Source organism: Rhipicephalus sanguineus, chromosome 7, assembly GCF_013339695.2.
Source record: "Rhipicephalus sanguineus isolate Rsan-2018 chromosome 7, BIME_Rsan_1.4, whole genome shotgun sequence".
In the NCBI taxonomy this organism is placed as follows: domain Eukaryota; kingdom Metazoa; phylum Arthropoda; class Arachnida; order Ixodida; family Ixodidae; genus Rhipicephalus; species Rhipicephalus sanguineus.
Genome location: NC_051182.1, coordinates 65,014,081 through 65,041,133, shown reverse-complemented (window position 1 = coordinate 65,041,133; position 27,053 = coordinate 65,014,081). Strand labels below are relative to the sequence as shown.

The following is a 27,053-nucleotide window of genomic DNA, read 5'->3' as shown; positions in this document are numbered from 1 at the left end:
CTCCCAGTAGTACTACATTGCACGTCAAGATCCAGTGCCTATACCTATATGGGGTGGCCGGTGAACGGTTGTGCAGAGCGAGAAGTCGGTTTTTCAAGTAATTCGCTAGCACACGCTGCCTGCGTCGGCGTTGTCTCTCACGGACGAGGGCGCGTTCTCGTTCCTCGCGAGCTGGTAGTTCAGCGTTCATCGAAGAAAGAGCGTTTCCATAGTCAACGCGCGCCGTTCGCTCTCTTCGCCACACGGCGAGCGCTGAGGCGGTGGCGCCCTCTCTTGCGCTCAAGCAAACGGACAGGACACGATGATGCACGCGGCGACAGCAGACGATGCTGCCCCGCCGACAAGCTGAGACCCTAAGGTGCTTCGCCCCTAAATTTTTTTTTACGAAGCGCGGAGTCGAACGAGCGACTTCTCGCTCCACGGCGCACGGCGTTACACGGATAGGCCACCAAGCGTACGTCCTTCAGCATGCTAACGGCGAGCTATTTATATACGCCATTTACTTCCGCACATTTTCTTAGTCACCAGTGAGATGGCTTGAAAAGAGCGCTCGTTGCGATGCGGCTGCGCCTCCTGCGTCGCAGCCGAATTTGGCGCTACAGGGCATGGTTACAGTGTACCAGAAGGGGGCAGTGGAACGAACGAAGCGGCCGCGCCGGATCTCGAGTGACGCTCCGACGGGCGATCGTAACGGCGGTGCTGTAGTCACTTTTACAGCGAAAGCTGTTAAGAGATCATTTCACCGGCCGTTTTTGGTGCCGTAGTTGTCCGCCGCCGCCGCCGCCGGTGTCCGTAACCAGTATCGCTCGAAATTAGAAAAAAAACGAAATAAGAAAAAAAGTCACAGTTTCGCCGCAACAGCGAAGCAATGAATGCGATAGCAACAAATTGGAATGTAACGCGAAGAACGGAAAGCAGCTCGAAATTTCCAGCGCGTCGCTCAAGCGCAAAGGATGCACGAAAAGAACACACACAGGACGAGCGCGAACTATCATGCGTCACAGCTTGACACTTGAAGCGCACTGCTCAAACATAAAGCAGGACGCACGAAACGAATGAACACGTACACACAGGACAAGCGCGAACTAACTGTCACAATTGTTGCTTATTTCTGTTTGAACAACGCGCTCCTTTCGCAAACGCGGCCGCTTCAGCGAGCGAAGTGGCCTTCGTACGCTCTGACTTCAGCGCGGACATCGCGGGGAAAGCACAAGACATGCAACCCCCGCTCCAAATCCCCCCCCCCCCGCCCGCCCCCTTCCCCCTTCTTTCCTCGAGATAAGCGCACGATGGCGACCACGCCCTGTAGGGCGAAGAGGAACGGCGTTCCGCGGCAGCTACTACCGCTCGAGCAGACAGCGGAAGCGCAAGGTTCTCCCTGCGCAAATATCGCGCTCCTCGCGCCATCTTGCTGGTAATGAAGAAACGCTTATAAGCGCCTGCCGTCTCTGAGTACTGCGGTAAAATGTTTCTATATAACGCTCGCAGTTAGCTACTTCAAGGATCTGCCTTTGGTGGCCTAGTGGTTAACGCCTCGCGCTACGGACTGAGAGGTCGCTAGTTCGATTCCGCGCTTCGGAAGCATTTTTCTGAATTATTTTTCTTTGCGACTTATATATATATATCTATATATTCATACTTATACATATACGCAGCATGACGGCAACGGCGACGGCAAAAACCAGCCGAGACTGTTCATATAATTGCTATTGCAATAAAAATTCCAGGATGGAACGAGGTTCGAACCTGGGCCCTCTGCGTGGGAGCCCAGTATTCAACCTCTGAGCCATGCCGGTGCTTGAAACTGCTTTGCAAAAAGGTCCTATACAGGCTTCATGTCGGGAAGGAACAACATAAGCATATGCAATATAGCGTGGTAGAAGAGTAAAATAAGCACCAAGCGTCGCACAACGCGAATTCTGTAACCAGGTGTCAAACAATGCGAATTGCGCAACGAGTAGGTTCTTGAATGCAAAGGGCTCTGCCATAATTCTTCATCGTCGTCAGGCACAGCATCAACAAAGTGCGCATAATGCCATACAGGCGTTTAGCAGGTGCCACGGCTCTCTGTAGAATGACGAAAAATGGCACAGTGCCGGCTGCCCTACTTCTCAAAAATTACAATGATTTATAGCGTAGTGGGTTCCTCGCAAGTGCACTTGTATTGGTTGCCAAGGAAGCCCATAAGCGCATGATCCATTTCCTCGGGGTCTCAGTAAAATTACAATGATTTATGGCGTAGTGGGTTCTTCGCACTTGCACTTGTATTGGTTGCCAAGGAAGCCCATAAGCGCATGATCCATTTCCTCGGGGTCTCAGTAAAGTTCTTCGCCCCCCCCCCCCGCCTCTCTCCCACGTCAACGTATGTTATACAGCATGACGGGAGAGGAAATAGCGACCGGGCGTCACCGAATGCAAATTACATAACTGGTGGGCCGTTTAAAGCTTCCAACCCATTACAAAGGGCTGAACCATAATTCTTCATCGTCATCAGTCGTCGCGTCAACAAAGTGCACATAATGCCTTACAGACCTGTAGCTGGTGCCTCGCTTCTCCGCCGAATGACGAATAATGGCTTAGTAGGTGCTTCCCAACTTCACAAGAATTGTGGTTTATGACGTAGTGGGTACCTTTGTAGTGTACTTGTATTGTAGCCCCAAGAGAGCTTACAACTGGCTCTAGAAACGCCGCTCTTTCAGCTTTCGCTGTAACTGTGCTGCGGTTTCAGCGCAGGCCTGTCGTTTTTTTTACTGAAGCTGTAGAAAGTCTGCATTTGGCGCGCGCGCGTCGTAGCCTACGAAAGCGTGTGCTTGCGCGTTTTGACCGCGTGTAATCCATTACTGAGCTTTAATCGGTGTCTCAGTGCCTGCTACGAGCCATGGTGCATGAGTGAATATTCAGGCATGCCAAAATTGCGCTGAGGAATTCTCTCTTTGAGGATGTTTGCCGTTCCCCAACGCATGCGACAATCGGAGTTCGCACAGGAGTACCTAGCTGCTCACTGATTGATGTGCGGTTTGCAAGCAACACTTCGAGCCGCGCTACACCATAAGTGACTACGAACGCACTAAGAATAATGAAAGAGTAACAAACCGGTGACGAAAGCCTACAACCCTTCTGTCGGGAGTCCTTACGATATGCAGAGCATTGATTCGTGCGAGCTCCAATGCGCTAGATTGTTTCATGAGTAACCTGAGTACAAACAACTCTATCACAACATTCATATTAGTGACGGCTGAGTTCTATTGTGCCAGTTTTGCACAGTTTTTTTAATGCCGAAGTTCTATCTTTTTTTAACAGCATGCTTCCGCGGTTTCTGTGGATCGGTTGTGCGACCTCTGAAGGCATATAATACCAGGAAGCCGAGCCAGGGAGCCGAGCCGACGGCGCGTGTTCACCTTCGAGCACAACCTTCTAGCACCAGGGCTTAGCTCAAATATATGAAAATTCGCAGGTGTAAATATAGCCCTCCTTTTTATGGACAGCTTATATCGCGCTCTTTCCACATCTTCTATCGATGCCATTGCAAAAACTTGTTTATGACAGTGTTTTGTGTTATAATATAACTGTTTTACCTGTATAGTGACCAAATTGAAGCCAGGAGTGGCGATGGTGCTCTACTCTTTGCGATATTTGGTTTATATATATATATATATATATATATATATATATATATATATATATATATATATATATATATATATATATATATATATATATACATGCTTACAAATATGGACAGTAAAGTCAGTCGCACCCCCCCACCCGGACCCATTACCAATAACCGTGCAACGCCCTGATGACGACCGTTATTTGTATGCGGTGCAGTTACGGTTGACTTCTGATACCTTTAATCCCTCGTAATGTCGAAAAAGTCACATTTACAGAGCACATCTGTAAAGAGATGCACCGTACACACAGCTTCGCCAAAGCTGAATGTCCGGCGTCCTTTCGTCAGGATAATATATCAGAACACAGCTTTCTGAGCACAGCTAAATCCTAATAGAGCAGCTCAGTTGCTCTGAATAAGCTAGACACCGCATTACCACCAGAAGAAACGATTAAGACAGATCAGAATAAGGCACACCCTTTCTGTTTCTTCTGTGTCCTTCTTCTGGCGGTCATTCAGCGTCTTGTTAATTGATAGTAATGTATGGAGTAGCCCAGCCATAAGTTCGGCTCAATTGCACCGAGTTCATGAATCTTCACTGTTACAAACAGCCCGTTTTCATTTTTATATGTTGAGTACCTTCCAGCAGTTGCTTCGGCTACAAGAACTAATTTGCAGTATCTCTCAATGCCGTATATGAAGCAAGCATCCATCAAAAGCTTTAAAGTTTCATCCATCAAATCTCACGACGACAAGTCCTAGGCTTAATAATGACAGACATGCACCGAGGTTAGCCGGGTGCCACCGACGCGCCCACCAGTTCTTGCGCGTGGCACAGCGCGCCTTCAGTCACGGAGCAAGAATTCTTGAGGAGGCAAAACTGCGCTCGCTCGGGCGTCCTAATAAAGTCACTAAATCGGGCACAGCGCTCACGCGCCCGCTGTCGAGAGAGTCCGCTAGCGGAGAAAGGAAAATGCGCGCGTCCCTCTCACCGCGCTCTCCGACGAAGCTCGTCGGTTCAAGGTCATTCGTCGCCGATTCGCCGTACGCGCTTCTTGCCCGAATGGATGTGTTTTTGTGCGTCCTCGTCGGCTCCATATTTTAAAGCGACAGCGTTAAAGACCCCGTTTCGCAGAAATACCAGTGTCGGTGATGCGCACGAGGCCCGATTACGCTATCGCGTTCTACTCTTAAAGGCGAAGCTCAAACGCACTTCAAGTTTTTTCGGTGAATATAACGAGAAAAATGGCGTCACATGCAGGAAAATTACCAGCGTGATATTTTTGTACAACGTGAAACCTATAATTTTTGATAACGTGAACTCAATGAGTTAGGTATAATTTATTTCAACGAATGATGGGACTCACCCTATATGCCATCAGTTGAGATTTAGGTTGTTGCGGCGGCCACATTTAGATGGGGGCGAAATGCTAAAGGCCCGTGTGCTTACATTTAGGTGCACGTTACAAAACCCCAGGTGATTGTAATTTCACATTGTCTTTTTTTGAGAACAGCAGACAAGTATCTGGGACAGCGCGCGGAAAGATTGAAGGCACGGCGTCTCCTAATAACACTGGCCGTTTCGGTTTGTCAAGAACTTCGCCACCAAGTTCGCCACCGCCTGTCTATGTCACTGTCCGAGAAGTGCTTCTCGCAAACGTAGTCACGAGGCGTCAGCTGTCGGTGTTTTCTTGGTATGGCGCGAGCCCACGCTTCCAACCTCACTGGGTCACAATGAACTTTGAAGGTAAATGACCTTCTCCTTGCAGGACGCGTACCCACTGCTGCAGTTTGGCACGACACATTTCCGCCCCATCCTGAAGAAGCACCGGTCGAAATCTGCAAAGCACTCTCCTTTGTCGGCGCCGCCGTCGCAACGCGCGGAAGCCACTGAGAGCGCAAAGAGAAAGAAACCAGCAAATCGCGAAGGGAACTTTCCGTCCCAAGGCAACCTACGCATGCGCGCGCACAACATGCGAGCGAGGAGGGAGGGGCGCGTGCATGCGGCGGCAGACGTCGTCTGCTCAGGGGCCACTACTAACAGTTCGTTTCAAGCGCTGTACGGCCTATAATTCTGGCAGTATCGATTAGGAACTGCAGCTAAAATATCTGTCATATATACCGATTGATGTTCCAGACAGAAATCTTAGAAATTGTACAATTTACGAGGCGCTATCACGATTTTTATGCGTCGCGTCCATAGAAGAGCATGTAAAAGGTGGCAACAGGCCGAGAGCGTCATCTGTCGTGCTTCGGCGTAAACCGCATTCCGCCGTGACGCTATCGCGCCGCCCTCGCGCGCTGCCGCGGCCGAGCGATTCTCCTCCTCAAATACTTCTTTCTCCGTGCCTTCAGTACTGAACGACTACAGCGCCGCCGCCACTGTCGACGCGGAAGGCGTCAATCAGGCGACGAGGCGCGTTCACGCCACTCGACAGTTCTAGTACACTATAGCATGGTCGCCTGCGCGCGCGCTTACCTTCTTATTGGGGGGGGGGGGGGTGTATGCCTTCTGCATTCACCGTGATGTCCGCGCTGAAGTTACAGAGCGTACGAATCTCACGTAGATCACTGCAGCGGCCGCGTTTGCAAAAGGAGCGCGCTGTTCACACAGATAGAAGTAACAACTGCGACAGTTGTTCGCGCTCGTCTTGTGTATACCTGTACGTTCGTTTCATGTGTCCTTTATAATTGAGCAGCGCGCTTTAAGTGTCGAGCTGTTAGACTTGATAGTTCGCGCTCGTCCTGTGTGTGTTCTTTTCGTGCGTCCTTTGAGCTTGAGCGACGCGCTGCAAATTTCCACCTGCTTTCCGTTGTTCGCGTTACATTCCCATTTGTCGCTATCGCTTTCATTGCTTCTCTGTCGCGGCGAAACTGTGACTTTTCTTAGTCGCGTGACTCATTGTCACGTGATTTTAGGAGCCAGACTAGTTCTTAAGTGACGTTACGTGATTTTTTGCCACGTAAAAGACTCGCCCATCAAAGTCATTGCATTCCACGCTGGAGAAATCGGCGCACGTGTTGTCAGACCGAAGCAGAAGGTGAAGCCGATTAATCAAGCGCGCGCGAGATCATGAGGATGATTTCTGTTGGCACTACCCAGGGCAACGAAAAGCTTAAACGGCACCGCTTGTTTGTGTCTAGGTAAATGGGTCGTCTTGGTTTCAGCTGTAAAGGAACTTGTTTCTGGGCTAGTTGGTAGGTCACTGAAAAAATAATGACAGGGGCAAACACACGGCACATTCACACACGCACACACCTCCGCATACAGGCACCAAACACGTACTAGTGAGTAGTAGTAGTAGTACAACTTCATTCGTTCATTCAAGGCGGAATGCTTTGCCATTGCCCTTGCGATCATAGTAGTACAACTTTATTGGTTCATTCAAGGCGGAATGCTTTGCCATTGCCCTTGCGATCATAGTAGTACAACTTTATTGGTTCATTCAAGGCGGAATGCTTTGCCATTGCCCTTGCGATCATAGTAGTACAACTTTATTGGTTCATTCAAGGCGGAATGCTTTGCCATTGCCCTTGCGATCAAAGACCAAGTACTAGTGAGCGCTGCACGTGTTTGGTGTCTGTAGGTGCGGGTGCGTGCGTGGGCGAATGTGCCATGTGTTTGAGCTCTAATTATGTTTGAATTGGTTTCAACTGTGTATCTCAGGAACTCTTCCTTACCTTAATTTGAAATTTTACGTGTTCAATAAGAAAGCCTTTCGCCTTCACACTGCGAAATTTTTACAGCATGGCTTTTCTTACTTTCTGATATTTGAGCACCATATTTTAGAGTGGGGTGTAAAATGAAATGTACAGTGCCGTCCACTCTTGGTACGTACATGGCGCCGCGTGGCTTCGCTCCGCGGGGCGCCAGCGCTAGCGGTGCGGCCGCGCTTCGAAGCTAGTCGGCGCAGGCGCACAAGCGCATGCCTGTTTTGCCGTGAAGCAAACTTAGAGCGCCTGAGAAACCGCGAAGGCTTTGCAGGAAAGTGCGCTTCGCGCAGCGCTACGTGGTGTGTAGTTCCAGCGTCTGGCAATTGAGCGGTCCCTCTTTTCAGTACTGTAATACCAGTATAATGTGTACATCGTTGCGCAATTCTGAGGATTGGTCTCGCTTTGGTTCGTAGTGATTAAGTCCGTGAAAGGGCTCTGACATTGAGAGACCCTCCTCAAGAGGGCTCGGAGAAGGGAATATTTAACCGGAAATATTCAACGTGCACTGCAATTGCCTCCGCGTGGGTGATTCTGCATTTCTCCTGCACTGAAACACGGTACATGCTGTCGCGATCAAACTTCCGTCCCCCGACTCATTGCCGCTGAGCTCTCCATCCACTGAGACACCACGGCGGGGCATTCTGAGGATTCTGCACATTCTGAAAGTGTTCAAACTCATGGATGAAAACTTTCTGTTTTTGCGGGCGTATTCTGAAGCATAAGATATTCAACAGATCAGCAAATGCAAAGAAGTTTGCAGAAGCTGGTAATTGAGAAGAAAGATTTTACTGTTTCGAAGTGTCGCTCAACCCGCTAATGGGTGGCAATCGCCGGGCGGAATCCAAGCGCGGACGTATCGGCCCTCAGAAATTAACCGCCAAAAACGCCGACAAATTTTAAGGTTTATTCTTTTAGTGCGCCAGCGAACATCGGTTGTGGACCAAAGACCGAGTCAGAGCCGAGAGTTGATAACACAACAAAATATACTCTCAGTTCATCATCATCAACATCATCATCAGCCTGTCTACGACCACTGCAGGGCAAAGGCCTCTCACATGTTCCGCCAATCAACCCGGTCCTGTGCTTTCTGCTGCCACGTTATACCTACAAACTTCTTAATCTCTGCTACCAACCTAATTTTCTGTCTCGCCCTCACGCGTTTGCCATCTCTTGGAATCCAGTCAGTTACCATCAATGACCACCGGCTGTCCTGCCGACGTGCTGCGTGCCCGGCGCATATCATCTTCCCGGCCCATATACACTTCTAGGACACACTCTTCAAAATTCTCGTAGCTCCCAAGGCGTCGTCACTCGATTCTTCCAGGTCGACTGGCCACACTGCATCATCAAACACGTCTTCCTTGGCCGACGGAACGACTCTCACTTCAACAACATAACTTCAGGATCTCTGGACTGAGTGATTCTTCGCCCTCGCTGCACGCTTGTATTTCCTCCAGAAGCCTCCGGTATCTACTTCGACGCGCCGTATAGCCAAAGCTAAGGAAAGCTGTCGATTTGCCTCGCAGGTTGCAAGCGCGGCGGCGCAGCGTAGCGTCATGCTTCCCTTCGCAATAATTCGAAACCTTCCAAGGCGTTTGATGTCGGCGGCCGTTCGAAGGGACGAGGAGGTTTTGCGCCGGTTGTGCTTTGGAGACGCGACCGTTGTTGGCGCCTTGAATCGCGGCATCTTTTGATGTTTGTTTCTTCGTTTCGCGCGCTGAAGGGGGGAAACTGCTGCCGCCGTAATTTCATGCTGTCGTCTGAAAGTGGCGGCGTGCCTTATTTAGCACTGGTTTGTGACAGTAAGGCCACTCAGGCTCCAGTTACGGAGTTCTGTACTTCACACCGCGTAGCGCTGCGTGAAGCGCGCTTTCCTGCAACGCCTTCGCGGTTTCTCAGGCGCTCAAAGTTTACTTCACGGCAAAACAGGCACGGCCCTCCCGCGCTTTTGAATCGAAACGAAGCCCCGCCTCCACGCACTTCTGCGCCGGCGCCGACTAGCTTCGATGCGCGACGGCACCGCTAGCGCTGGCGCCCCGCGGAGCGAAGCCACGTTCCTACCAAGAGTGGACGGCACTGTACCTGTTCTCAGAAACAAAAAAAAAAACAGTAGGTGCGTAAAATGCCGCATTCCTACATATCTCTCACAAGAAAAACATATATTCTCGTCACATGTCCCGTGCAGCAAGACAAAGCTTCTAATAAGCTTTTTTTGTTAATTGTAGCTCAGACATCTTTTTATTCAAAAGTTTAGGTTCGCACTACTTCTAAAGGCTTGAAGTATAACCTGAGAAAATTTCAGCGCTAACGGTCGGAGAGTTTTCCAGAAAAAGTACATAGAGTTTAGATAATTTTCAGAAAATTTATCGTGAGAAAAATCTACATTTACCTTAGATACATACTCGGAGAGTGCTTGCAAAATAGTACAATGACGACGCACAAAACATCCGCAGGTCGCGGGATCGAATTCCGGCCGCGGCGGCCGCATTATCGATGGAGGCGAAAATGTTTGAGGCCGATGTGCTTAGCTTTAGGTGCACGTTAAAGAACCTTAGGTGGTCGAAATTTCCGGAGTCCTCCAATACGGCGTCTCTCATAATCATATTGTCACAGTTCATAGGTAAAAAGAGCACAAACGAAACGAAACACAAGAAAGACACGGGACAGAGTGCTGCCCCGTGTCTTCCTTGCACTCTGCCCGTGTTTTCCTTGTGGTTTATTTCGTTTGTGCTGTTTTTACCCATGAACTATGCATCACCTACTAGACTGCCAGGAAATGTTATTGGAGTTCATATTGTCCGCACCGTTTAAGAAAACACTTTCTGTTAAGCGCTTAGTCCGGGCGAACTTGTGCCCTAAAAACAAATAGCTAAAAACAGAATGTCTCTATAGGTATGGAAAGAACACTGTCTTCCACCATAATCTCACACCTCTTCTTGTGGAGTCCCGTGTCGTTCGCACGCGCCTGCGATGTCAGAGCCCATGGCATCCACCGGTAATTCTCTTTCACCTTCCCCTCCGTCCGGAGCGCGTACTTTGAATGTAGGTTGCGTCAATATCGTGGTTTCAGCACGTTAAACCCCTACAATTATTATTGGTTATTATTTTGACGTACAAAACATCCCTAGCGGGTCAATATGCAATCAAATGGCGGGAAGTGAATATATTTAACCTACCTGACTTATTTGTTATAAAAATGCATACACGCAGAAACAATGATGGAAAACAACATGTCAAGAAACCCTCGCCACCATCAGAAGACGCGGCTTTCGGCGCCATCTTTAAATGTCTTCCAGCTTTGTGCTTCTAAGAGTGTGCATCATTATTTTACTATTGAAATTTTAAAAAATGCTTTTTTCTCAAGTCATCCCGCAATTCCTCCTAAGATACATACAGGAGACGGTCCAAACATAAATAAACTGTACAGGAATCCCATGTGTATGATTGACGGGAAAAAATAACAAAATCAAGAGAAATATTAAGTTCAAGTTCGACAGCATGAGTTAATTGCACAAAAAAATTACACTAATAAAAACATGACGCGCAAACATGCAAAAGTATGTTATCTATAAATGAATGCCATTTTATAAAGACTTGTAGATTAAAACACTGATAATATTCAAGAGTAATTGATCCAAAAACTTATAAATCATTCTCGAAAATACTAATTGCACCAGTCAGTGTAATTACTCTTAGGAGTCTGAGAGTGGCACTTGCACTGATGGTGTTGGTAAACTGCCGATTAACTGTGACTCTTCTTTTTCTTCTCAGTTGATGTATTGATCCTGCATCTACAGTGGTTCTGCATCTAAGGTGATTTTTCACTGCCTGGAAGATCGGGAGCGCGGCAAGCTTTCTGTACCTTTCGTGCTTTTGCACTGACTCCGCGAACGCACACTTTTGACCATGCGAGGAGTTCGTGTGATGACGTCATCATGTGGCATGATCACATGCTGCGTCAGAATGACGTCCCAAGTTTTGGTGGTCTGTTACGTCACATAATGACGTCATCAAGAGGTTATCTTTTATAACGTGACTAATTGCATCGTTCGTCTTGACGCTGGCGGTCACTTCTCTTTGATTAGGCACCTGAGGCTTTTGCCTGAAATTACAACTCCTAAGATAAACCATAACCATCAATTTCGTACTAATTTGCCAACGCTTATCTCAGAGGCCACCTAAAACGAAGCGCGTGGTTTAGATCTGATCCGCTAGTGCCCGCAACGACCTCAGCTGCTCACAATCTGTCAGTGAACTCAATCAATTAGTATTCACTAATTTTGCCGACAGTTAAATGGCCGTTATCCTAGTTAAAGCTGTGTTTCGATTTCATAAGTATCAATTATATCTGTTAATTTGGACAAGAACAATCGATTTCTATTTTCAAGACATTTTTCTATAAATATTCGGAAAACTGGATGCAAGTGCTCGATCGGATATGACTAGATTAGAAACAGCAGTGCCACTGGGTACTCCTGTCACTCAGCAGAATTATACACGATCTACACGGGAGTTTTCTGAATATGCGTAGACATTATCGTGCAGTCCGAGACGACAGCCCACGCGGCCACGTGGGCGGTGTGGTATGTGTCGAAATGCGTGGCCCAACCATGCGTGGGCGCAGCGCGTAATGATGACGCTACGCCTGCCAGCACTACACGTGCCGGTAGACGTCGCGTTATTCTCAGATATGTGTGTACCACCAACGCTAAACGGTCTATATAAATATATCGCTGTTAGTATGCTAGATGATGTATGCATGTATACAAATTCGGTGTTTAAATCCTGAATGGGCAAGACCTTCTGTAACAGAGGATGTTTAAATCGCGATCTTCTGAATGTGCTCCATCGATGGAACTGCATGCGAACCTCATCGGACCAGATCTAGCGAGATCTGAACGTCATAGTATCCTGCCACACGGGATCCGAAACTAATGTAACGTCGTCGGAGGCACCCAAAAACTTATCGGTCCTGATATGCTCATCACGACCATTATCAGCGTCAGCAATCTCATGAACGCCTGGCGCCCAGTGTTCTCCTTACTGAAGAAATGTCTGCTGATCCTGGAGATAGGATCCACCGTGATGGTCTAGGGGATATAGTGCTCGACCACTGACCTGAAGATCGCGGGATCGCATCCCTGTCGCCGCGGCCGTGGTATCACGGGGACGAAATGCCCAAGTCCCGTGTTTAGGGGCACGCTAAAGAATCCCAGGTGATCAATATTTACGGAGCCCTCCACTACGGCCTCCATCCTGATCATATTGTGATTTTGGGACGCAAAGCTCCAACAATTACTTTATTTTTATCCTGCAGATACTGCAATAGCGGGCTCAGCCGCGCCACACTCGAAGCAGGTTCCTAAGTTGTACAAGCACTGTGCCGATAATAATAATAATAATAATAATAATAATAATAATAATAATAATAATAATAATAATAATAATAATAATAATAATAATATAATAATAATAATAATAATCAAATCAAATCAAACGTTTATTTAATGTGCCCAGGAACAACCGTAAGGTCTTTGTACTGGCGCACAAAAAAAATAAAAAAAAAACAAAAAAACAAAGGAAACATTCATAATAAAATATCAGGGATAAAAAACGTTACAAAATTGCACATATACAACTATGCGCAGGCAGAAAAAATATATCAACAGTGTACAAGGCTATGTAAGTACAGTGCAAAGCTCGGAGCAGAACAACGACTGGGAGCTGTGAAAAACATCGAGCTCCAAAAAGTAAGCATTGTAAAGACGTTGTATCCTGCCAATGGTGGAATGTTCACAGAAGCAGGCGGTTACATGAAAAGGTCTATTCTCTCTGGTCAGCTTACGTGGAATTCGGAAATTAAGACAGTTGAGCAGTACAGGGCAGGATATGATACCATGCACAAGCTTGTAAAGAAATAACAGATCAGCGCGATTTCGTCGGCAGCAAAGTGATGGCAATGATAATAATCCAGCAGCGTTAGAACGAGATCCACAGTCATTTCTAGCGAAACGATGGTTGTGAATGCTTAGGAATTTTTTCTGGACTCGCTCAATGGAGTTGCTGCTGGAATTAGGAATGCGATTCCAGATCACAGATGCATACTCTAGTTGAGGAAGACATAGCGCGGTGTACAATTTTCGGAAGGGCACAGGAGAACGGAATTCTCTAGACATTCTGCAAACACAGCCTAGGGTGCGAAGACCCCGCAAAGCAACACGCTTAGCGTGAGCAGAAAAGTGTAAGGTGCTATCAAAAAGAACACCGAGATCATTGATCTCACACACCTTACACAACGACACAGAATTGATAGAATATAAAAATGGCACACTAGATGTTTTTCGAGTGAAACTCATTACCTTGGTTTTTGAAATATTTAGAGAGAGGTTATTGCTCCTGCACCGTTCAGAAAAAGAACACAAATCAGATTGCAGCAAGCGACAATCGATAACTGAATGAATTTCCTTAAATATCTTTATGTCATCGGCATACAAAAGGAAAGAAGAATTCCGAATGACAGAAGAAACATCATTAACATAAATTAAAAAGAGGAGAGGGCCCAGTACCGACCCTTGAGGAACCCCACTAGTAGCTTTATACAAAGAGGACGTTTGGCCATTAACGGCAACGTAACATAATCTATCAAGAAGATAGCTATGGAGGAGATTCACAATTGAAGAATCAACATCAAAGTGTGCAAGTTTATCCACAAGCAGCGAATGGCTGACAACATCAAAAGCTTTGCTAAGGTCACAGTAAATAGCGTCAACCTGTCCTCTCTGCGAAATAGGCGTGGAGACTTGCATCATGAAACTGGCAAGATTAGTGACAGTTGAGCGGCCAGCGAGAAACCCATGCTGATTCACAATCAATGAATTTTTACATCAAAAGACAATATTTTGTGAAGAGCAAGCTCAAAGATTTTGGATGCGGCACAAAGAAGGGAAATAGGGCGGTAGTTCGAGACGTCACTTTTACAGCCAGACTTAAACACTGGGAAAACACGAGCAGTTTTCCACATGCTAGGAAACGTTGAAGCATGCAGATACTTATTAAATATGGTAGTCAATACTGGGACAAGTATACTGCCATAGGCTTTTAATATGGCAGAGGGGATGCCATCTGGGCCAGCTGAAAAGGATGGTTTCAAGCGCTTAATGCATTCTGAAATGGAATCTTCATCTAGCGACACAGCATCAGCTGTGCCAACTGCCTTAACCTGTCGACCGTTACTAGCTACAGAGGCTGGAGACTTATAGACAGATGAAAAATGCATGGCAAAACAGTCAGCAACGGCTTGAACTTCTACTCCATTTGGGTCCAGTATCCTGAAGGACTCGCCACTATTGCTCGACCGTTTGCGCACATACTTCCAAAACTCAGCCGGCCTGTCAGACGCGCGTTTTTTCTAAAAATGAAATATATAGACTGTGATCCCGTTTATAGGGCTGACGCGCTGGAATTTTGAGTACTGTGGCGGAGCCTGGTGGCGTGCGCCGAAGTTGCTTGGGTAGTCAAAAATGGACGCCAAAAATGGAGTTACGCAGTTCTCAGTTGCTTTAAGCGTTTTACTTAATTTTGCGCCTAGTTTTCAGGCTCAAAAAGTGCTTAAAACGTACGCAGGAACTTGTCCGCTATGCCTGCAGAGTCTGACATGTTTGACGAGCGATCCCTGCTTCAACAAACCGTGCCGAAAGCAGGTGGTCTGGGCGACGGCTCTGAGCAGCGCGCGGTCCCGAAGCGCGGTCGCCGCCGTTATTGTTGCGTGGTTAATTGCCTCGAACATGGGGGTAAGGATCCTAATGTGCGGTTTTACTGGTTCCCCTGAAAGCCGTACGAAGTGGAGCGACGGAACCGCTGGATACGTGCCGTCCGACGCGTGAAGTGAGTACGCGAGCAAAACGTGGTTTGCAACGTAACGTGCTGATTACTTTTCGTACGCGCGTGCACGGCCGTGGCTGCCGACGGCGATCACGAGGATATGCAGCCGGCATTTCGTGCGAAACGAGAAAAACGATGCCATGAGTCACCCTGCGTATGTGCCTACGATTTGTCCGGCAGCTTCCAGCCGGCTGCTTCCAGCGGCCGACTGTAAACATTGCGCGCCGTCGCTTCTCGACCGCCACCGCACGCTGACAGAATTGGACGAATTCCCTAGAAGCAAATGTTGAAAATTACGACCGTGAATGGGGAAAAAGTGTGTTTGCGACTGAATGCGGCAGAAAACGGCACACGACGCGAATGCGCTCATTCGGGCCGCCGACGGATAGCCTTCGTCACTGCACCTTTCTTGATTCCGTTTCGTTGTGTAATGCAAATCATGTCGGCTTTCTTAACAGCAATCTTTTCGTTTATGCACTGTCGTTAATCGCGCGAGCATGCCTCGTAAAACTTAACTCGAGTTCAACGTCATATGAGATTCGCTGCACTTGCGAGTTGCAACGCGCCGAAATGGTTCCTTCAATCTCCTGCACGTCGTAAACATACTTGACGTTGACGAGCTTCTTGCGTTTACGCAGATTGCTTGGCCTGAAGAACTCAGCCACGCCAGAAACTGGCCGAGATCCAAAGCGCAGCACAACCGACAGCGGCGGCTCCATTGCGCATCTGAGCTTAGTGCTGCATGCGGCCGCCTGTCTGACTACTCGAAACCAAAGAACTTGTCGTAGGGGGCGCTTTTTAGCACCGTTTTCGCAGCGCCGCCTGGGCAGCCAGTCAGGCCTATAAAGGCGTTTACAAAGAGTACGAAAACGACAGAATTCTTCCTTCAAATGAGTTGATGCAGAACGTTTATACTTCCTGTGTGCACGATCTTTATGTTTCAGTGCACTTATAAGTTCTGATGAGAACCAGGAGGGATATTTACAATGATGAGGTGTATACTGGGGAATGAACTTGCGCATGCTGGTCAAGATAAGCTCCGTAAACTGATCGACTTGATCATCAACATTGGGTTTGTCAGTTACCAGTGACCAATCTGTGGTGGACAAGTCATGGTACAAGCCAACGTAGTCACCTCGCTTGAAGGCAAATCTGGGCGTTTTGTCGATTTTTCTGGGAAAGCTTGGTTTTTCTGGTGAAATACAGAGTGTTAGTTTGAGTGGTGGGTGAAATTTGTCAGGACGAACAAGAGAGATATGAGAGAGTGATACTTAGATAGGTTGATTATTAGAAATACACAGATCTAAGACGTTACCACAGGAATTGGCAATACTATTGTGCTGCTGTAGGGAATTAAAAGCGAGAAAATCTAACAATACGCTGCATTTGTTCTTTAAGAAATGATGATAATGAGAAAATTTAAGTGTGGTCCAGTCAATTCCTGGTGTGTTAAAATCGCCAATAATAATAATAATAATAATAACAATAATAATAATAATAATAATAATAATAATAATAATAATAATAATAATAATAATAATAATAATAATACTTTATTGTACACATCCATAAATGAACAAAGAAACGGGTCTGTCGAAGCATCCGAAGGATTGTATGACTAGGCCCGGCAGAGCCGAATACATCGATGTGGTTACAAGGTCAGAAAAAAACTTTTTTGTTTTTGTTTTTGCCAACGAGCAAACGGATAATAGACACCAGTGCTTGTTTACTGGCAGTAAATACAAATGGAACAATGATGGGACAAGAGTATTTATAACATAGAAGTAGACAGCCAATGTAATTTCACACCTCAAAGAATTTATTCAACTGCTTTTTTGGTCTAGCCGAAAAACCCCGCGGTAGTACATTGAAGATTTTAGGGATATATACATTTCTTTACGCTTCTCCGTATCTGGTAGAAGACCTCCGTACAATAAAACACTTTCTTTCTCTCAGTGGTCGACGCGCAACATACGGAAGTTTGAAATCATCACACCAATTGTATCTAATAATAATAATAATAATAATAATAATAATAATAATAATAATAATAATAATAATAATAATAAATCAATGAATCAATCAATCATTTATTTAACGTGCCCAGGAACAACCTTAAGGTATTTGTGCAGGCGCACGCAAAAAAACAATAAAAATAAAGAATACAATACAGACAGTTTTCAGAAACAAAAAGAGCAAAAACACGTAGACAAAGAGAAATGAACACAAAAGGGGAGGAATAAAATAAGACAACAGCAGAAATATTGACGGGGAATAAAAAATTAGATTGCATATATACAACTATGCGGAAAGACTGAGAAGGGTAGACTTTGTACATTGTGTCACACTATGTCAAAACAGTGCAAAGCTCGGATAAAGACTATGATTGTGGACTATGAAAAACATCAAGATCAAGAAAATTAACATTATAGAGACTTTGTATTCTGTGAACGGCAGAGTGTGGGAAGAAGCAGGCGGGTACATGAAACGGTCCGTTCTCTCTGGTTAATTTACGCGGAATTCGAAAGTTAACACAATTGAGAAGTACAGGGCACGATATGATACCGTGGACTAGCTTGTAAAGAAATAAGAGGTGTCGGGCCGATGGGCCCTTATCTGCAGCACGCACGTTGGAAGCAGGGGGAGGAGAACACACGCGCATTGCCCATGCGCGTGACGAGCGGCAGCGGCGGAAAGCCACAGGGGGCGTGAAGATGGCTGGCGGATAAGAAGGGAGGCGAGACAAGCCCCAGGGCTTTTTGGTGGGCGGCAGGACGATGGGATGCGGCGACGGTCGCGCTAGGCGCGACGGTTTCCTCCGTGAGTGCTGCAGAGCAGAGGCCACGCCGGTTTTGGACGTCCGCTAATAGGAGTCGTTGGCTCGTCTTCTACTGCGAGTTGCGCGTGAGTTTGCTTTCCTGCCGTTATGTTTCGCGCGTAGGTTCCATTTGACCACCAGTCTGCGGGGACTGTTCGTTCCGGGCTTTTGGCTCTCCTGTATACGTTGTGCCGTGTTCTGCCGGTCTGGAAGGCCGGTGGTGATTCTTTTGAGTCGTGAATTAAAACGGTTCTTGTTCCCAGCGGTGCTGGCTTGTGTCGTGCGAATTACGGCTCACTGACCCCCCTGAGCGGAGGCGGGGCCTTCATCTGGCGCCCAACGTGGTTTTCGCACGTAGCTGACCTTCCTTTCGTTCCTTGCAACGTGGTTTCCTCATGCAGTATTTATGCTTTTCGTTTGAGTTCGCTTTCGCACCGCGAGAACCGCACGCATTAGGCCCCCGTCCTGCCGGCCCATCGCACTCGCGGTATGCTTTGCGCATATTCCAATGCTCTTGCGTTCCGGTACAGTTACAGCTCGCGAAGGTGAAAGCCCTACGGACCTCAAGTCTAATATAATGCCCGACAAGGTGAAACAGGACGCGTCCGCGCCAGATACTCCTCGTATCGTCGAGCAGCTGACCGCGTTGCTAGAACGCCAGGCTACACCAGCCGACACATTTCGCTTACCGCTGGCCGTGCCTACGTACGAGGGACACACAGACAAGAAATCGGTCACAGACTTTTTACAAGATTTACAAGATTATCGCGACGCGCAAGCCCTCCCAAATGAGACTCTTCTGCTACGCGTTCTGCCCGTCGCCCTGTCTGGCTCTGCCGCACGTTGGCGTCGTCGCCAGTCTTTCGAAAGTTGGTCTCACTTTGAGCAGCTATTCCGTGCCGAATTTCTGCCCCCCGACTACGCCGTGCGCATGAAAGATGAACTTCGCAGCCGTACACAGGCTGAGGAGGAAAGCCTCCAAGAATACATACGGTCCTTACAGGAGCTTTACGACCGCGCGGACCCTTCGGCACCTGAAGCGGAAAGAGTGGCTCGGGCAGTTAAGCAGTCGCATCCGCGTTTTCAGGCGTATTTGAGGGGTCGTTCATTCTCTTCACTCGACGTCCTCGCTACAGCAGCGGTTGATATTCAGGCCGCGATGTTGGCGGAGCTCACGTACCAACCACCGCCACCGCCTGAATCCACTCTCGAGCCATCCTGTGCGTGGCACGGTCGGTCCAACCCAATGGCCCCACCGATGACCCCACCAAGGGCTCTAGACCCATTCAGCCACCACAATCTGCCTGCTCCGTCCGCCATTCCCGTCAACTACCCAGGAACGTGGGACACCCACACCGGGCGTCTCGACCCAAGGCCAGCCCGTAGCGGTCGCCGCCCATTCTAGTGCCGGAGGCACAAGTAGGAACCCTCCGGTATGCTTCCAGTGTGGAGGTCGGGGCCACTATAGGAGCCAGTGCCCAAGCAGACCACGTTCTGGCCGCTGGGGAAACGATCGGGGCCGGCGATGGTGAGCGCATGCCAATCGCCGGCCAGCATTCCACCGCCCCCCGGGGTCCTCTCACTTTACGCAGGTCCTGGAAGAACTACTGCGGCTCCTCTGTGGGCTACGACGCGTCTTCAAGAGCAGCCAGCCACGCTGCAGAGGCCAGGCCACCGGGTGTTTTGGTCTTCACATCATCCAGCCGCCAGGAATCACAGCCGCGGCAAACCTTCGACAAAGCAACGCACGCCCAAAGGGACAAGGCCGCATCCCTTCCCGCTCGGACAACTGCCAGAGAACCAAGCAACCAACGCTCCTGCGAAGTACTCCCCGCCCGATAACAGCCATGGTGTACTCAACAATACGGTGAGCGATCGTCCGTCTACATTCACTCCCCTCGCTGCCCGCGCCGATAAAGCACCATTAGTGATGGTTTCCATGGCAGGAGTAAAGGTCCCGGCTCTGTTAGATACTGGTTCAGCTGTTTCCGTTTTCGGGGATCGCATTAAGAATGCCTGCGAGATGAAAGGCTTAACTTTGCGAAGTGTAAGCACTAATCTGCGCGTGGCCTCTGCTCATGTTGTCCCTGCTACGCTTGCAGCTCGCTTAGCGGTTAGACTCGACGGGCGAAAACTTCGGCAACGTTTCCTACACCTACCCGGACTTTCCTGCCCCGTAATTTTGGGACGCAATTTTATAGCGAAGTCGGGTATCGTGCTTGATGTCCGTACGGGCACCTACAGCCATGGCATCAATGCAAAACCACTCGCGTTTGTGACTACTTCGCCACAACCCCAGTCTGATCTGCTTGCAACAAATGTGCATCCGTTCTTCGAGGCCAGGGAGGACTTCTTCACTATTATCGAATCCTTCAAAGGGCCATCACAGCTAAAAGCTAGAATCGAAACAGCCCTAAAGCCCTTTGCGGCAATGTTCACAGAGGCTCCTGGCAGAGTTAATGTATTGGAACACACGATCGACACAGGCGACGTCCCCCTATCCGTTTCAATCCTCGTCCCCTGAGCGTCCACAAGCGTGAACTTCTGGACGCTGCCCTCGACGAAATGCTCGCCACCGGTGCTGTAAGAGCGTCCAACAGTCCCTGGGCGTTTCCACTTGTTTTAGCTCCAAAGAAGGACGGTTCTGCTCGGGTGTGCGTTGATTACCGGCGGTTAAACGCCGTCACGGTTCGAGACTCGTACCCCTTCCCATCAATCGACTCTGTTATGTACTCCCTTGGAGCCGCCAAATTCTTCACTACCCGTGACTGTAGCAGAGGCTTCCTGCAGATCTTGTTAGCAGAGCGCGATGCTCAGAAAACGGCATTTACTTGCCACAGGGGATTGTTTGAGTTTTCGAGGTTACCTTTCGGATTGTGCAATTCATCGGCCACATTTCAGCGCGTCATGGACATTGTGCTTCGAGATGCCAAATTCAACTACGCAATGGCTTACATGGACGACGTGGTAGTCTTTTCGCAAACCTTTGACGAGCACCTGACCCACCTAACCACTGTACTACAACGAATGCAGGACGCGGGCATCACCGTCAACCCCCGGAAAGTTCAGTTGGTCTCAAACAGGATCAACCTACTAGGTTTCATTGTCGAGCAAGGCACAATACGGCCAGATGAACAGAAACTTCAGGCCATCTTGCATTTTCCACCACCAACGGGCGTTAAGAGCCTGCAACGGTTTTTGGGTATGGCGGGCTTCTACCGTCACTTCATTCCTCACTGCGCCGATCTGGCAAGACCACTTCACCAGCTCCTGCGCAAGGGTGCCCATTGGTCTTGGACTAACATGGAGCAGGCAGCCTTCCAGGCTCTGTCGGAGGCTATCGCTGATACAGCACGGCTGCGCCTCCCTGACCTAAACTTACCCTTCACGGTGCAGACCGACGCAAGCGATTATGGCCTTGGAGCAGTTTTGCTCCAGGAATATCAAGGGATGCTTTACCCGCTAGCATTTGCGAGCCACACGCTCTCAGGCGCAGAAAGGAATTACACCGTAACAGAGAAAGAATGCCTTGCAATCGTATTCGCACTGAAGAAATTCGACATGTATCTGGATGGAGCTGCATTTACGATTCAAACCGATCACCAGGCGCTGTCATGGCTGTCAAAGCTACAAAACCCATCCGGTCGTCTGGCCCGGTGGGCCCTTTCTCTTCAGAAATATAACTACAGAGTGGAGTACAGGAAAGGCACTGGCAACAAAGTGGCTGACGCGCTTTCCCGAGCGCCACTGTCAGGGGATGGCGAACCAGCCGCCGATGTCCTGGTCGTGACAGTCCCTGAAGAAGTCTGGGGAACACTGGTCTCACGACAGCAGCTCCTCGACGCTCAGAGAAGCGACGACCAGTGCAAGCAGATATGCAGTGGCCTGGGCGCTGCTAGTTCCACCGGGAACACACGGTCCGCAAACACCTATGGCAGCTACTTGCAAGCCGAGGACGGCCTGCTCTTGCGTTACGACCCCTCACTTGAGACTCATGATGACGAGTCCCCGTTCCGTGTTTTCATTCCTCGGACTCTACGCAAAACTTTCATGGCGTACTTTCATGACACACGCCTCGCTGGTCACAGTGATGGCAAGAGAACTTTTGAAAAGCTGTGTCGCGTCGCCACATGGCCGCACATGAGAAAGGACGTCATAACATACGTCCAAACTTGCCCTACCTGCCAGACCGCAAAACCGAGGGGAGGCAAACCACCGGGCCTCATGCAATCTGTAGAAAGCAGGTATCCATGGGAAATCGTTGCCTGTGATGCAATGGGCCCGTACCCCAGATCAGCTAAGGGGTGTCGATATTTGTTAGTACTCACGGACCACTTTTCTAAATGGGTAGAGCTGTACCCGTTACGCCGGCTGGATTCAAAAATAATCTGGGATTGTCTGCTGCAGACGTTCACTCGCTTCGGTTTTCCAAAGCAGCTAATAACAGATAATGCCACATATTTCACAGGCAGAATATTTGCGGACACTTGCAAAGTTCTTGGTGTACACCACAAAAGAACGACACCTTACCACCCTCAGGCCAACATTACTGAGCGCGTCAACAGAAACCTTAAAACAATGTTGGTGGCTTTCACTGACCGGCACAGGGACTGGGATGCCCGCGTACAGGAAATGGCATTCGCCACGCGAACAACAGTGAATCGTTCAACTGGATTTACTCCGGCAGCCATTCTATTAGGTCGCGAGCTCAAGTTTCCTATCGAACATGAGCTCACCCATGACTCCGAATCACCGCGCTGTAACTACGCGACGTTCGCGCAAAATATCTCCAGTCGCTGGAGCGAAACTTTGCGGGAGGCCAGAGAGAACTTGGAACTGGCCCGCCTGGAACATTGCAATCAATACAACAAGGGCAGGCGACCTCTAGAGTTCGCGGTTGGTGATGAGGTGTTCCGCCGCACGCATCCACTCAGTGATGCAGCAAAAGGGTTTGCTGCCTCCCTCGCACCACGATGGGACGGTCCCTACGTGATTACAAAGCAAATTTCTAGGTTGGCATACCTTCTCAAAAACAAACGCGGTGGTCGAGTAACAGGCCCTGTAAACGTGTGCGACCTCAAAGCTTACTACGAGCGCCCGCTAGACGCGTAAACACATTCCCCCGCTACCGTCGACATTGCTGTCCTGGGTATTCGCTATTTGTCAATCAGGATGCGGTGCCTTTTTGTTGTCCTGCTGTAATAACCTTGCCTTTCGCAGAACACCCCGCAGCAACTTCAGTGCCAACTAGCCCGCGACAAAGCATAAGGCTGGCACCCATCACGGAACGCCGACACAGGCTGCTGTGAACGCCGACACACGCTACGTGCACGTTCCATTCTGTGCAACCGGTGGGACAGACAGGGCACGAATGGTTATGTGGTGTGACGTGTGGGCCGGCTCCGTTCGGTGTAACCATCAGGACAAAGACATGCGACGAATGGTGATGTGTTGCGGTGCCTGACAAACTGTGTAGACAAGGACATGCGACATCAGGACAAAGACATGCGACGAATGGTGATGTGTTGTGGTGCCCGACAAACTGTGTAGACAAGGACATGCGACACATTATGAACTGTTGTGGTTCCCGACGAACTGTGTGGACTAATTCAGAACTGCTTCTCAGTTCCCCTTTTCTATTTTCTGTGGTGTTCATTATTGTACTTAGTAGTCGCTGGAAAATGACACTCATTGGAGTGTCCATTCTTGTGTGGGGGGGAGTGTCGGGCCGATAGGCCCTTATCTGCAGCACGCACGTTGGAAGCAGGGGGAGGAGAACACACGCGCATTGCCCATGCGCGTGACGAGCGGCAGCGGCGGAAAGCCACAGGGGGCGTGAAGATGGCTGGCGGATAAGAAGGGAGGCGAGACAAGCCCCAGGGCTTTTTGGTGGGCGGCAGGACGATGGGATGCGGCGACGGTCGCGCTAGGCGCGACGGTTTCCTCCGTGAGTGCTGCAGAGCAGAGGCCACGCCGGTTTTGGACGTCCGCTAATAGGAGTCGTTGGCTCGTCTTCTACTGCGAGTTGCGCGTGAGTTTGCTTTCCTGCCGTTATGTTTCGCGCGTAGGTTCCATTTGACCGCCAGTCTGCGGGGACTGTTCGTTCCGGGCTTTTGGCTCTCCTGTATACGTTGTGCCGTGTTCTGCCGGTCTGGAAGGCCGGTGGTGATTCTTTTGAGTCGTGAATTAAAACGGTTCTTGTTCCCAGCGGTGCTGGCTTGTGTCGTGCGAATTACGGCTCACTGACCCCCCTGAGCGGAGGCGGGGCCTTCAGAGGTCAGAACGATTTCGTCGGCAGTGAAGTCATGGCAGTGATAATAATTCAGCAGTATTTAAACGAGATCCAGAGTCATTTTTAGCAAAGCGATGGTTATATATGCTGAGGAATTTTTTCTGGACTCGTTCAATGGTGTTACCGCTGGATTGAGCAATGCCATTCCATATCACGGACGCATACTCAAGTTGTGGAAGACATATTGCTGTGTACAATTTGTGGAGTGCCATGGGAGACCTGAATTCTCGAGATATTCTACAAACACATCCGAGAGAACGAAGGCCCCGCATAGCAGCACGCTTAATGTGAGCAGAAAAGTTTAACGCGCTGTCAACAACACCAAGATCACCGATCTCATAAACCTTGCATAAGGACACAGAATTGACAGAGTATTGAAATGACACGCTAGATGTAATAATAATAATAATAATAATAATAAATAATAATAATAATAATAATAATAATAATAATAATAATAATAATAATAATAAAATAATAATAACAATAATAATAAGAATATTAATAATATCTCGGGTTTAACGTCGCAAAACCACGATATGATTATGAGAGACGCCGTAGTGCAGGGCTCCGGAAATTTCGACCGCCTGGGGTTCTTTAACGTGCACCTAAATCTAGGTACAAGGCCTCAAACATTTTCGCCTCCAGCCGCCGTTACGCAAAATGGTGTATATAAATATATCGCTGTCAGTATGCTTGAGGATGTAGGCGAGATTGGCGACCGGCTAAAAAGCGCGCCCCGTTGGGCGTTTGCACCGTCTTGCGGGTGATAATCAATCCGCTGAAGAACCTCCGAGACCTGCGTAACACCAACGCTAAATGGTGTATATAAAAAGCTAGCATTTAGTGTGCTAGAGCATGTACGCGTGATTGCCGAGTGGCTAAAAAGCGCGCCCCGTTGGGCGTTTGTGCCGTCTTGTGGGTGATAATCAATCCCTTGAAGAACCTCCGAGATGTGCGTACCGCGAACGCTAAATGGTGTATATAAATTGCTAGCCGTTAGTATGCTTGAGGATGTAGGCGAGATTACCGAGCGGCCAAAAAGCGCGCCCCGTTGGGCGTTTGTGCCGTCTTGCGGGTGATATTCCGCTGAAGAACTTCCGAGATATGCGTACCGCCAACGCTAAGTGGTGTATATAAAACATTAGCCGTTAATGTGCTAGAGGATGTACGCGTGATGGCCGAGAGGCTAAAAAACGCGCCCCGTTGGGCGTTTGCCCCGTCTTGCGGGTGATAAGCAAATCCCTGAAGAACCTCCGAGAATTGCGTACCACCAACGCTAACTGATGTATATAAGTAGCCAGCCGTTCGTGTGCTAGAGGATGTATGCATGGTGGCCGAGCGGCTAAAGGCTTCGCGCCACAGAGCGAGGTGTTGCAGGTTCCAATCCGCGGTCCCAGTCGAACAGAATATTTTTCATTATTTCGTTATTTGCATCTACCGCAAATTTTCGCTCACAACCATAGACGCCACCACCGTCATCGAGCTTTCTGCGAAACTAGCTATTTAGCGCCATCGCGTTAATAACGGCGGAATAAGTAGATACTGGAATATATATGCATCAGAATACGCTTACCTCACCCCCTTCGCATGCCGGTTTGTCGCATATCCACATAGCCCGTTCACAATTTGCAATAGTGGTTGTGCCACAGCCTCGATGGCATCCGCTTACACATGGTCGGGACGCCGATTCAATATTTGTAGTTCACATGCTTAAAGGACCCCAGTAGTGTTGCTAATTGTGCGCATTTGCAATATTCTAACCTTAAGTGTTATGAATAGTCCAATTATATTATTTCCCAATTATAAATAGAATTTTCTAGTGTGCTCGCCAGAGGATGCTTACACATTGAAACAAAAATGCAAATAAAGAAATATGACAAGAAATCCGGCGTAGAATGACAAAAAGTTGAGGTAGTTGTTTCGGATAAATGAGAAGATAGGGTAGGCGTGCCAATGCGGACACAAGAAAAGAGATGAGAACGTAACCGCTAGTGTTTTATCGTCTTGAACTCTTCTGCGTCCGTGCTTACGCGCCCACCTGTATTTGTCATGACTCTGGCTTAAGCGGAAACTTCTCTGTATCCCTTGGTGGCCTCTATATAGGCTGTTTCAAGAAATGTGTCCCAAAGTCCTCAATAATGGTGTATTTACGTGCTGCATTCACAATTGCTTTTTTTTTCTATGGCGACAGGCTATAGAAAAGGTAACTAGAGACACCAATTACGGCCGCAATTAAGTAAGTTGAATTATCAGCATTATAATTACGTAGACAGGCGTTTGAGTCAAATGGGAGATTTGAAGTTCATCCTGCTAAAAAGCCCACCACAACTTTGAGATTTTGAAGAACGGTTTGTGGACATCACTGCGGAGCATAGGTCGGCAAACTCACTCATGAGTCGACTTACTCAGAATCAGATGGGCCCGTGAGTCTGAGTTTGAGTGAGTCCGGGTGACTAATATTTGGGCGAGTTTGAGTAGGAGTGAGACCTAAGCGCAAAATATATTTCTTGAGTGAGTCTGAGTGAGCTCCACCTTTTATTGCCGACCTATGGTCCTATCTACTCACCTTCAGCATTACTTTCTGCCTTATATCAACTTACGTTTATACTCAAGTCTATTCACACATATCTCAATGCATTCACGTTCATGTGCCACCTCGATATTTATTGTTCAGAGACGTGAGTTGGAAGGGGTGCCATGACCTCCCCCCTATCCCCCCCCCAAAAAAAACTCTT

At 48.4% G+C, this 27,053-nt stretch overlaps 2 protein-coding genes across 2 annotated transcripts in view; both read left to right on the top strand.

The window, feature by feature from the left end:
• Positions 1 to 27,053, top strand: part of LOC119398728 (cytochrome P450 6A1) — a 109,735-nt gene that overhangs the window by 35,238 nt on the left and 47,444 nt on the right. The window lies entirely within an intron of this gene.
• LOC119399476 (uncharacterized) lies at positions 19,364 to 24,000 on the top strand. Its single transcript, XM_037666276.2, has 2 exons — positions 19,364 to 19,890; positions 23,244 to 24,000. Exons 1-2 carry the CDS (start codon positions 19,549 to 19,551, stop codon positions 23,289 to 23,291), a joined length of 390 nt encoding a protein of 129 aa, XP_037522204.1. The 5' UTR covers positions 19,364 to 19,548; the 3' UTR covers positions 23,292 to 24,000.

What these genes read in the sequence shown, in the direction of transcription:
- LOC119399476 (XM_037666276.2), top strand. Translation starts at nt 19,549, where the DNA reads ATGGTGAGCGCATGCCAATCGCCGGCCAGCATTCCACCGCCCCCCGGG. An exon ending in ATGGTGTACTCAACAATACG is followed by an intron (nt 19,891 to 23,243) that starts GTGAGCGATCGT and finishes TGCCTTTCGCAG; the next exon opens with AACACCCCGCAGCAACTTCA.